The sequence below is a fragment of the Pholis gunnellus genome (assembly GCF_910591455.1).
Source record: "Pholis gunnellus genome assembly, chromosome: 11".
Classification (NCBI taxonomy): Eukaryota; Metazoa; Chordata; class Actinopteri; order Perciformes; family Pholidae; genus Pholis; species Pholis gunnellus.
The window spans coordinates 13,337,005-13,349,710 of NC_136538.1; the positions used below are offsets into that span (position 1 = coordinate 13,337,005).

General features: G+C 42.6%; 1 protein-coding gene across 1 annotated transcript; it reads right to left on the bottom strand.

The window, feature by feature from the left end:
• Nucleotides 1–745: 745 nt before the first annotated feature.
• got1 (glutamic-oxaloacetic transaminase 1, soluble) lies at nucleotides 746–6,479 on the bottom strand. The gene is made up of 9 exons (XM_079168989.1): nucleotides 6,293–6,479; nucleotides 4,676–4,857; nucleotides 4,470–4,593; nucleotides 4,063–4,175; nucleotides 3,861–3,965; nucleotides 3,539–3,689; nucleotides 3,042–3,207; nucleotides 2,779–2,921; nucleotides 746–2,010 (listed from the first exon to the last, which is right to left on the bottom strand). The coding sequence occupies exons 1-9, from the start codon at nucleotides 6,399–6,401 to the stop codon at nucleotides 1,871–1,873; spliced, it is 1,233 nt and encodes a 410-aa protein (XP_079025115.1). The 5' UTR covers nucleotides 6,402–6,479; the 3' UTR covers nucleotides 746–1,870.
• Between the last annotated feature and the right edge of the window lie 6,227 nt (nucleotides 6,480–12,706).

Sequence of the window (12,706 nt, forward strand, 5' to 3'; positions counted from 1 at the left end):
TCTGCGGTAACGTCTCTTCACAAAGGTGCAGTGAGCGACTTACTGAAATCTGAAGTGACTTCAGGTTTTAAAATGAATCTAAAGTTTGAGTTGCTTGAGTTGAGAAAAAGCGATAAGTGCAATAAATACTGAAACAAGGCTGCAGTTTTCATGGAGGAGGCTATAGGATGCAGCTTATTGAAGGAGAGAATTCAGCAATTGTTCGAGAAATTCGATCCTTTTTAAAAAGGGAGTGGTAGCTGCAGCTCAGGTTGGACTAAGCTGCTCTGCGTTGTGAAATCTTGGCAGGTACATTGCCCAACAGAGCAGAGGGAGAAAGATATGAAAGACGAAGGCAATATGACTGCTAAGCCATTCGCATTGACCCCTCTATGTGCACAGAACATCCAAAGGGAAGTCTTTTGATCTGACAACCGACGCGGCGCACGAGAATTTGTGTGAATCGTAAAGTCTCTCAGCTGAATGTTTTGAAAGATTTTGCAGTTTATTGGTTAACACAGATTTATATTTGTGAGGATTGATATACAGTTTGTTTGCGATTAAAAAAAGCAAACTTTAATTTTGTAATGTAAAATGTAGATGATTATATAAGTTACCCAAAGATATAAAGAGACAGACCATATGTTATACACAAGGTTTTATTCAATTATTAATAAATTGACTGAACTAATTCTATTATTCTTGTCTATTTTGTTTTGTCTCTGTCACTTTGCCAAATCCAAACTACTATAAAGTGTGTACACTGTATTATATTTTGCTACAGTCATTCACTTCAAATGACTTGTACAGGGGCTTGTAAAGGCAGTTTTAACCTTATCATCAAATCACTTCCAACATATGTGACACCACCACAAACATGCTATCCATAGTTCTTTAATAGAGGAGTTAATCATCACATTGGGTTCATTTGCATAACATTATGACTGATTTATTGGTGTACTGTGCACAGTGATAGGATAGCAACCTGCCACTGACACCACGGTCTTACATAATAGTGCACTAGTGCTACGAACAGACAATCAGTGTGCCAACTCAGCATTAATTCGGCAGGTGTCCGACGCAACCAGAAACATAAAAGCACTCAGCTGTGAAAACAGAGATTACTCTGGAGTCACGACACGTGTTAGAATAGTTCTGTGCTCACTTAACACAAACTAGAACTAAAAACACTCAGACAGTATCATTTATAAATTCCATAGTTCAAGTTAAAAATATCTTCCTGAGAACACTCATCTCTTGTTCACATTGCAAACAGCAGTACACATAATACTGCTACTTCTCTCATGATAGAGGAGGTAAATACTTACTCATAGAGCCCGTTTGGTCAGTGCTCTTAACAGCCGTTAATCACACGGGCCAATTGCTGCACGTTTAATACAATTGGAAATGTGTTTCTAACACTTGGAATGGATGAATCATAACAGTATGACAATAAACATTTTTAGAAAGCTGAGTCAGCACTGCTGGCGTAAGAAACACAGTCACAGATGTACTGACGCACGCAAAGGTCCTGGTGATGACACTTACTCAAAAAGGACACTACATGTAGGACATCTGTGATGTCACACAAAGTACACACTATAAACGGGAGACCCACACGATGAAAACAGGGACAAATTATTAACAATTACTGGAAGCAATAATTCCCATTTGTGCGTTCAGATAGAAATAGATCTAAGAAGTGTTTAGCTTAGCTTAGCATAAACACTGAAAGGAAGGGGAAACGAGGCCAGCGAGCTGACAGATGTTTGTGCAAATAAGAGTTTATGTTTTCTCCGGCAAATCTACTGGATACAAACACTTTGCCTGGAATCAGGTGGCTCACGGCCGGGCAGGAGGAAGAACCGAGAACTGTGGGTAGTGTAGTCTTCTACTGGACCTTGGTGATGGCCTCATGGATGGACTCAGCCACGTAGTCTATGTTCTTGCTGGTCAAACCGCACATGTTGATGCGACCACTGGCCATTAGGTAGACGTGTCTCTCCTTCACCATATACTCCACTTGTTTGGCTGCAGGAAATACGGCAAAAGCAGATTTAACTATTCAGTGATTATCAATGTTATACTTTACAGATCGTGTGAAGATATTTGTTTGTATCAAAGGGAAACAGTGGTGTAACGGACTGTAGTTGATTTGTGATTCATATGGATCCCCCCTCGCGGTTCGACACGCGTGTGAACAGCAGATTAATTAAACAACCATCGTAGTGTAACATAACGTTGTATTTAGTTATTGGCCGATATTCAATGAAAAATAAGCGATCAAGATGTCGTCATTAATGCTTCCTAGTCGCACATCTCTGATAATGCTACACTGTGAGCAATACGTTCAGTTATGATGATGCGTTCAGGCTCTATTCAGGAAAAATGAGTATTAGACATTGATTCATTTTATAAGTTTACCATGATGTGTTCAAATGAAATGAAAGGTAGTTTGGGGCAAGAAACTAAATTATTTATTATTCATTTATCAACAAAATATACGTTATTATTTCCTAATCATTTTAATTGTGTGTTTTTATGCAAATGACCGCCATGGACGACAAAAACAAAGTAAAGGCATTTCTGACAGTTTACACTGACTTCAGAGTGGTTGAAATGATTTTTTGGGACGGTGGTGAAACAGTTATAACAAAACAAAATGACAAAAACGATTTGTATCAGCCGGAATGGCTCATCGACGCTCAGCAATCTGTCAAAAAAAAACCTGGACGGGGCATCTCTAAAAGTTATAGAAACATTAGAAAACGTTGGCGTAGTGTATATGTTTGTACTCACGGTTGAGGCCTGTGAAGCTGAACATGCCAATCTGCTCTGTGATGTGGTCCCAGGTTCCCGGTGTCCCCAGAGCTCGAAGCTTCGCTTTCAGCTGAGCCCTCATCAACAAAACCCTGTCAGCCATGGTCTTCACATTGTCCTTCCTTAAGACAAAGAAACAGAAACGAACTCTACATTAAAAAAATATATATATATTATCTTTATGCCTGTATACATCGTACAGTGCTTTGAGTGTTCTCTTTATAGGGATAGTCTGTGCTGACCATTCAGTAAAGAGCTCAGGTGAATTGAGAGTGATGGCAACAATGCGAGCTCCCTGAGACGGTGGGTTGGACCAAGTGGTCCTGACAATCTTCTCCATCTGGGACAGAACTCGCTTCAGGTTGTCTGCATCATGAGCCACAATGGTCAGGTTGCCCACACGCTCATCTGACGGGACAAACACATGTCAAACATTAAACAATATTGTAGCTGTTACCTTCTTTAAACTGTAGGTGGCGACACTGACACATTTACTGTACTTTTTAGCTATATGCTGGTGGTCATACACATATTTGTCGTGTTTGAAAAATAAGACGAGCGTGGACAAAGATTGCAGCAATCTCAATTGGGAGCTTATCCTTTATTCTAGTATTAAATGTTGCCATATAAAGCGCTCAGGACTGTCATTAAGATTAGGAACAGGACAAAGAATGTCACTCTTTAATTACTCTCTTGCAAGCTATTGATCTACAACTTAATGCACCCAGGCGTCACTCACTGTAGAGGCCAAAGTTCTTGGAGAACGACTGGGCACAGAACATTTCAAAGCCCATGGAGACAAAGTAGCGGATCGCCCAGGCATCTTTATCCAGATTGCCCGAGGCGAATCCCTGATAGGCAGAGTCAAAGAACACAAACAGCTTCCTCCTCTAGAAAAGAAGAGAAGAGTAACAGACAATCGTCATACTATGATAAACATTCAGCATGCAAAACAATGTGACTGTTTCAACGGACACTTGTGTTAGTGGTGATAGCTTAGACAACAGCACGGCCAGGCACGTGCCGGCTTGTATTTGTGTGTGCATGTACGTGGATAATACCATCATAACTTCTGCAATCTGCATCCATTGCTCTGGTGCGGGGTCTGTGCCAGTTGGATTGTGGGCACATGCATGCAGGACAAAGACAGAGTGCTCTGGACAACTCTGTGGGCAACAGAGAGCAGAAGAAGTACAGTAAACTCCCAATGAAAATGACCGATGACCAAAATGAAGTGGTACGCGAGTCCCACACACTGCTTACCTCCAGGTCTCCAAGGAAACCAGCCAAATCGAGGCCCCTGTTCTCTGCGTCCCAGTACTTGTATGGACGGACATCCTCAAAGCCAGCGTTGGCGAATACAGCATTGTGATTTTCTGAAACAAACAGTAAGAAAAAACTCTGATACTAGATTTCTCACTTTATTGTTTATATTTCCTCAAAATGCAAAGCTAAACTTTGTTTTATTAATGTGGCTCACATAGGAACTGATACTTAAGCAAGATCACGAATAGAAAACTCCACATCTTGAGTCTATTATCTATATTGAGTCGATAGAAAGTCTCTGTAAAGGGTAAACAGGTCAAAGTCCATGAGTGAGGAGCTAATCTCTGTGTTCATCTCCGCTCTATAGTACTACACTGTTGGTTTGTGTGTATGAGTGGACATACCCCAGGTAGGTGCGGACACATAGATGGGTGTTTTGGTGTTTTTGCTTCCATTGTAGAAACGACAGAGAAATTCTGCGCCCATCTTCAAAGCACCTGTACCACCCAGACATTGGACAGCCCCCACCTGGCAGGGACAGAAACAGACGGTTCAAATGGTTTGAATGTAAAGAGATTAAAAATGGAGAAAAAAAAAGTCCTACACATACCCTGTTCTCCTGGATGGCAGGACTGTCATCCCCCAGTGCGATCTTAGAAGCCGAGGATCTGAAGTCAGGCAGGCCCAGGATGGGCAGGTACTCATGGTTTAGGCTGTCATCATGCACAATGATTTTTTCAACCTTTTTAACCACTGGCAAAACCCATGGCTGGCCCTCATCTGTCCTGTAGGCTGCAAGGAATAATTTAAGGAAACATTTAAGGAAATATTGTACAATAAAATGGAGGAAAGTGTGAGGCCTTGATGTATTGCTTAATGATTACATTTCAGACAGCACCAAGTATGAGTTTAAGATGGGTAAGGACACTCTTCCTGGGTAACAATAACAGAAATGTCCCACTGCTCCTGGAAACACCACTTGGATAGAGTAACAGGCATGCACTTTCATTTCTCTGTTGACTGTAGCCAACTGAACTCCAGGTCACCACCTGATAAGGACTAAAGTATACAACAGCCTTTTTATCTTCAGAACAGAGACCATCAACTTGCTTTGCAACTCACTAAGTAAGTTTCAGGCTTATTATCATCTACGTTTTTTTTTCCTCCACCGGCATTAAATGCATGATCCTTTGCATTAGAACATTTCAAATCGTGAAAAATGTAAATCACAAGTTTCTGAAGCCCCATGTGACGTCTTCAAAAACTCAGAAGATATTCAGTTAATCAAGTGAGATAAGAAAAGCAGCAAATCCTTGCAATTGCTACTTCTATCATCATGTCTTGAACAAATACTGAAGCGATGAGGCTAGTGCATTGTCAAAATAGTTGATGTATTTCCTGTCAATCGATTTGTTTCAGGCCTACTCATGACATTTTATGTACTAAACATTGTGTTGCCTACATTTCCCAGCTGCCTAGCTGTGTGTCCTGCAGAGAGAAGAGGATTATAAGGCCTCAGCCTCCTGTACTAATCATGGGACTCAGGCAGCTTCGTCATGCGCGGCGGTGCCATGAATACACTGACATGACAGAGCTAAGCAAGGTTTCTCACACTGCTCCTTTGCAACGATAAGCAGCAGGGATTACTACTTTTAATAAGATTAACCCTGAGAACGGTTGTAGCCTATACTGGGGGATTGAAATGTGCCATTTGCTTGCTTTAGGAGAGACGCAGTACTAAAGCCAAAGAACTCCCGCAACTGGCTTGCTTTTTGTTGCTGCTGCACGAGGGAACAGTAATCCAATCGAGTCCTTAGTCCGCAGAGTGAGAGGGTATTGTGCAGAGCTGCAGCAGGAGGGAGAAAGTGAGGAAACCAGAGAGGACAGGGACAGAGATGAGTCCACTCTTTGTGCCACACTATTACATAACAAGAACACATTGTCAACAATCCGTCAGATTCTGTGACGAAAGACTGAATACTGTATTGACAGACAGCACACCACGTCCATACGTCTATGCTGTCAGAGAAATAAAAACAATGTGTTCAAAATGTATGGTGGCATCATTACCTGTCTAAATACTGTATGGGGGGGGGGGGGGGATAGTTTGTCATCTGCTATCAAATTTCCTGGCAACCCTCATAAAGACATGGATATGGATGAAATTAGGATTTCCGATACAGTGCACAGAATCGTCCTGGGTCTAAACTTACTGTGGACAACTTACCTCCCACTCCGAGGTTCACCTTCTTGGGAAATTGGTCGTTATTGAAATCCTGCGACAGCTTGAAGACAGCTACAGGGGCTGCTTGTGGGACCTCACAAAACACCGACATGGCTGTTGTTGTTGTTGTTGTTGTTGTGTATTTTAGTGAAGATTGTGGCGACAAAAAGCAACAAGCTCTCACCGGGACAGCTAACGGGAGCAAAGCATAGGATGATAAGACGGCTTTCACCTTCAACTTGGCTTCAGTGGGACGCGAAGTGGGCGTGAGAGGATTTACCAATAGAAATCTAGATGTATCTGCCAAGCCAATCCCAGCACGGTTCCCGGTCAAGTCAAAGTTGAAGAAAACACGCACTCGGGTGCCGTTGACCAATGAATACCGCTGTACCATGACTGACACATATCACACCAAACGTGTAAGCTTGAAAGTGGGTGGTTCAGGATCTCGCTGCAAACATGTAAAATTGCCACAAGGTGGTGCAACAGCCTCATTGATTGAGCTGACCACAACCTCAACTACTGCTGGCATGAGTTTTTTTTCTTTTCTTTTCTGTACAGCAATGTGTCAAATAAAACATGTCCAGATAAAAATGAGTCACAAGATATCTGCTAAACTGTGCCAGCCCTGTTGCAGAAAGCAAGGTCTTACATCAAATTACAGATGTCTATTTGAACCCTAACTGAAGGGACAGCTATTACGCTTGGGCTCCACACGCAGTGAGTAAGTGCATGTAAGGATGTGTAAATGAGTATGTGCGAGCATTTTCATCTGTTCTGTCCTGAGGGCCTCGCCTGAGCTATGGTGTAAACACGCCGGCTCCACAGTGCTCTCCCCGCAGCCGTCTGCAGGAGCTGAAGTGGTTGATAAATGAGGGCCACTCCCGCTCTCTGCTCTCCCAGGATCAGGACTCTGTTGAAACGTTTCTTGGCTATACTGGAGGCCGCACTCAGCCCATTTTGAGGCCTCAGTGCAGTCTTCTAATATTCCTGCCTGGTGAAGTGGGGGCTGGTGCATTGTTTGACCTCGTTCGTAAACTCCAGCGATGGTGCAACACAGTAAGACAGTACCATGTCCTAATAAGGGATATTGAAATAAAACATGCATTGATGCACTGTTATAAACTGACACAGTCTACTGAACCGAACACAATGTAGTAAAATTAGCTCCACTTCCACCAGCTTCAACATTAAAATGCTGCTTACTTGTTCATCATTTAGTAATAATAAGCCACTAGAGTAATACACTTGGTAATATCACACTCGGCGGGGTTATTCTGTTTAGCAAGTCATTTTACTGTTGATACAATGCTCGCTCTTACACTGTCAATAAATAGGCGGTTGCATGGTCCAACCAAGTTTGTGTAGCTGCACAAATCAATATGCATAGGCCTATGCTAACAATGGGTCAAATGTTACTTGTATTGTGAAACAGGTCACTCAAAGTGACAAATGCACTGAGAATTATCATCAACTCTGCAGTTCATCAGCTGTGTTTTGGCGTGTTTCAGCTCATTGTTGTGTGGCCCGAGTTTTTACTGTTTTGGTTAAGTCTCAATGTGAAGACAAAGTTACAGTTGCGACTAGCCAGTGAACACGGTTGAGCATGTAGTGGCTAAAGAGGCAGATATGTTTTTCTCAGTAGTTTGTGGAGACCAGCAGAGCAAAGAAAAGAGAGAAAACATTGGACTAGCAGTCATCAGGTGAGCAGACAATACAACAGAAAAGTAGAGCTTGTGTTGTTCCGTCTATGCTGGATGTGTAAATAAGAAAATGTTTGTGCTGTTACAAGAGATAATATGACATTGTGTTGTTTACATCTTCTTCCATTGTGCCCAAATGGGCATAAAAGGAGTACTGCTTTGGCTACATCAATGGCTAAGACATCTTTAATTAATTGCTGCTCACTACTAGTTCTTTGGTTGTTCCTTGGTAATGTGTATAGCTGCGATGCCTTTTGTTCAAATTTGCTTCAACACTGTTTGACTTTATTTACCATACATGGGGGTGTATAATATTTATTATTGTACTGTTATTATGTAATTGATTGTTTGTTTTGTTTGTAGTGTCTCAAAACTGGGTAACTTTTGGTGCATGACGCTTTGTAAAATAAATGACTTACTTACTTTATTACAAATCAGTGCTTTATAGCTCAGTAAGACACTATAAATTAGAAATTAGGAACATCTATTTGGCTTGTAATTCTGCTGTTGTTAATAAACTGATCTTGATCCTGATACTCTGAGGCTTTATTAAATACATGTAGTTATCTTCCTGATAAATTAAAGCAAGCTAACAAAAAGGTAATGCTTTTAGAGGATATACACTGGCCAGATGTATGTTTTCACAATGTAACCCAAAGATTGTCCTTAATAATGGCTTAGTTTTGAGCACACAGTAGAAAAGTAGTTTAATTAATCCTCATACCAGTTATCACAGAACACTGAGCTACTATTTCCCCCTCCTGTTTGTCCCAGATGTTACTCACTTTCCCCCATACCTGGTAGCACCCCCACTCATCTGCTCGCTTCACTTTGACAGTAGATGTTTTCATTCTTTCCGACCAGGTGAGGGTGTCTCGTATGTTATAGCTATCACTGTCAGGCCTGCAATTATGGGATTTGAGCTCCCAGAACAAGGCTCGGGGGCCCAGTGCAGGGTTAGGTGTGTTCGTACCGGGGAGGCCCTGGGACCACGGTCTGGGCTGTGATGTGAAGTGTGAGTCAGAGCACGGAGTGACAGGAGCAGCCTCTGGCACGACAGTGCCCACAGGGGGAGCATGTCACATCCACATCAATGAGTTAGTCAGCCAAACATTTACAGGCCCCTTCTCTGCATTTGACATTGAGATGTGGAACATTTATTTTGGCATCTAGCAATGAAATGCAAATATGACACACACACACACACACACACACACACACACACACACACACACACACACACACACACACACACACACAAAAAAAAGGTGCCAACAAGGTTCCTTTTATCACAGTGTTTTCATTTTGCACGCAGGTTATTGTTGCTGTGGGACGCTGACACTAAAACACACAAAGGCACACATTCAGGCACAAGACAGACGCATTCCAGCTACGGTATCACTGAAACACAAGCAGGAGCGTGTGCGCACACACACACACACACACACACACACACACACACTGCAGCACATTCCAAGGGGGGCGCTGCAGCGCTGCTCGCATGTTGCGATGGCCTCTGTGTCTCTGGGTCAGAGAGCTGTGGTGAGTGACCACCTTTTTAGCTCCCCGCCTTGTTTGTTTTCCAAAGACAGTGTCATCAATTCTCTAACAAGGGACTAGACACAGCAACAACAAGGAGCACAGGACCTCCCTGTTGCTCCCTGTGTAGTCCAGTGACTGATGGAGCATGCATGCAATAACAGACATCAGTGCTCTGTGCGTCTGACTACATTCCGACTAGTGTATTTGTGTGTACATGGCTTTGTGTGCCTTATTTGATATCATGACATAAACTGTGCTTTCTTTTTCCTAGTGCATGCAGACGTTTACACTTGGATTAGTGTGTTCTAATTACGTTTTAAAAACATTTTCCAAATAATACAATAATGGCGCTGTAAAGTGCAAATTCTCAAAGATCCCAGCAGCATGACACCCTTGGCTATTCACTTTTCACAAGTGCAACTACATGAATGTCACAGTCGCAACCACATTGTTTCCAATGCAAATTACATGAAGGAATAAGTACAGCGGTTTCATTTTTGTTTAGACTCGCTGAGAATACATACACCTTCTGAGATGGTCTTCTGGGAGAAATCCTGACAATGTCACTACATGTGCTGCTCACACAGAATAAAGGAATAGTTCAACCTTCTTGCCTTGAGTTGGAAGAGAAGATAGATACCATTTCCTAATCGTCTACTGGCATGTTCAGGTAGCCTTATATGTGTTATACAAACACGAGAATATCAATCTTCTCATCTAACAGTCGCCATATTTCCCAAAATGTCGTTCCTTTAAATAAATAATAATAATACATTTATTCATGTAAAACTTTTTTAAACAAACACATCACATATTTGATTTAAGATTTTACTTTGATCATCATGTTTGACTAGTATGATAATGTCTACAAAAGGTCTGCTAATATTCTTGTCACTCACTGCGTTTCACTGATATGGCCTTTACCCTATGAGGCTGGGTGGAACCGCAAACACAAGGTCTACAGTGTGCTATTCTAATTGATTGATGTTGTCTTTTGGCAAACTCAGGCTCTCAGACCTCAGCTTTACACAAATATGCATGCAAAGAAACAAAGACAGGAAGTGGAAGACTCATGTCTTCATGTTTTAACCCTCGGTGCTTATTTTCTGTCTGCATAAAGCCACAAAACTGATTGGTGACACACAAAAAACCCCGGACTATGTCTATAATGACCTCTAAAGATGTGATATTTTATTAATCCACATGGGGAGATCGTCATCGGGGATTTAATTCTCCCATTCACAGAGACTGACACTGCATCGCTTGTTGTTTTATACAGTAATTATTTACAAAATTGAACTTTATTAATAAGTAGTCTGAGCTTTGCCAAAACAAACTGTCACTTTGATAAAGATACCCCCATGGTTGCAGAGACAGTAGCATTTCTTTTCATGGATGTTTACCATTTGAAGCCAAACTGCACGCATGCTTTTTATTCAACGGCAACATCGTCTTTCCCAAGAGAGCCATTACTGCCTGAGCTAATCAGAGAAGTAAAAGCTGAACTTGATTCAACCTTTTGATATTTTGGATATATTTTCCAATGCCGAATAGGACAGAAGCAGCTAAAGGGAAAAATTCAAGGCTCACATATCCTATTGAGTTAACCCCGCCTCCCCGCAGTGTCTTTATCTACATGGACTGTGTGAAAGCAGAGAGGATAAGCATATTTCGGTTCCATGTTTCCTCCATTCCCAACACCGTAGATCACAGACATTACAGCACTCACATCCCCCTGTTAGCGCTCATATATACAAACACACACCTGCTGGGGCAAGGCCGTCTGGGAGAGAATTACAGCAGGCTAATTTATGAGACCCAGGGGAGGGCAAAGGGCAGGGGACCCAGACTGGCCTGACCTCACTTCCTCCTTTCATGGTCTCCAAGTTAGACCTGTGACACACAGAACAGGACTTCGGTTCTCAAACACATCACCCTCTCACAGTCTTTCAAACAAACAATCTAATTAGGGAATCTTTTTTTCCTAACCCGGTTAACACAATGAGCCCCGAAGGACTGTTGTAACATGCAAGTCAGCTATAGCACCTTAGGCCCCGGCCGCAATTTGTGGAATATTTGGCACTTTCGGAGCCGAAGGTAAGTGGGCGAGAACAGGGTTTTGCTAAAAATCTGGCCCCAGGCTCGCCTCTGGCCTCCTCATTTCCTCCAGAGAGAAGGCGCTGTCATCCGTCACACGGACCCAGGCAGGGGCACAATAGCGCAGTCTGGGTCCTGGCTACTGACACCATCACATGTGCTGCTGATAAGACTCACCTTCCGGAGCCCAGGAGAGCTGAGCCATTACTGACACACAACAGTTTGGTCCTTTGCCATTCTTACAGATGACCATGAAATAAAATGATAAAGGCGAGGCATTATGAGGCACGTAAACTCTGCATGTCATTTTGCTTTCTTCTACATTGTCACGGTCCTCGAATGTTTGTGGCTTCATGCCTCCCATATTGCAACATGCTCTCCTAATGCAAAATGCTGGGCGAAAAAGCAATCACACCCTATTAGATCACCCCTTCAAGCGCAACATGCAAGACAGATCTTGCGGACGCACTTGAGCTAATCTACTTTCCAAATGTAAGAATCAATCCTTGTTATTGGCTTACTGTAAGACAAATGGATAGTCATACTTCAGTTCCGCATCACACATCCAGGCTGCTATATGACAGCTGTAAACAACCATAGCTCCTTTGTAGAAAGATGTTAAGTGCTCCTCTGCAAAACTCTGTCAAGCCATAACACACATCTTCTTACACACACACACACAAACACACACTACACAAGGCCTGTACAGTGCACCCACAGACACTGGAGGTGTTGATGCTTTCCTTAAGCAGAGTTACCACCGCGCTAAAACCATCAGATAGCAATCGCCTGTCGGCTTTACAGAAGCAGCGACCACAGGGGAAAGATAATTGCAGTCATTACCGAGTCACCAAACTTCCATTCTGTGTTCAAGGATCGGCGGTCTTCAGAGAACATTCAACCCTACACATCGCCACGTGCATCGGTGTTGCGGGCCTGCAACCACTGATAAGACTATACACCTGCCACTCTGCAGAGAAGACACCGCTTCAACCGGTTAGCCTGCCAGTGATATGGAGAGATGAGTGGGGGAACAGGACGAAACATGTTCAGCATTGCCTGGCAAGCCATTGAC

Excerpts from the sequence above, each read along its gene's own strand:
- got1 (XM_079168989.1), bottom strand. The coding sequence starts at position 6,401 with ATGTCGGTGTTTTGTGAGGTCCCACAAGCAGCCCCTGTAGCTGTCTTC. Across the intron at positions 4,594-4,675 it reads CTGCCATCCAGGAGAACAGG|GTGGGGGCTGTCCAATGTCT; the intron begins GTATGTGTAGGA and ends TGTCCCTGCCAG. Across the intron at positions 4,176-4,469 it reads TGTGTCCGCACCTACCTGGG|AAAATCACAATGCTGTATTC; the intron begins GTATGTCCACTC and ends TGTTTGTTTCAG.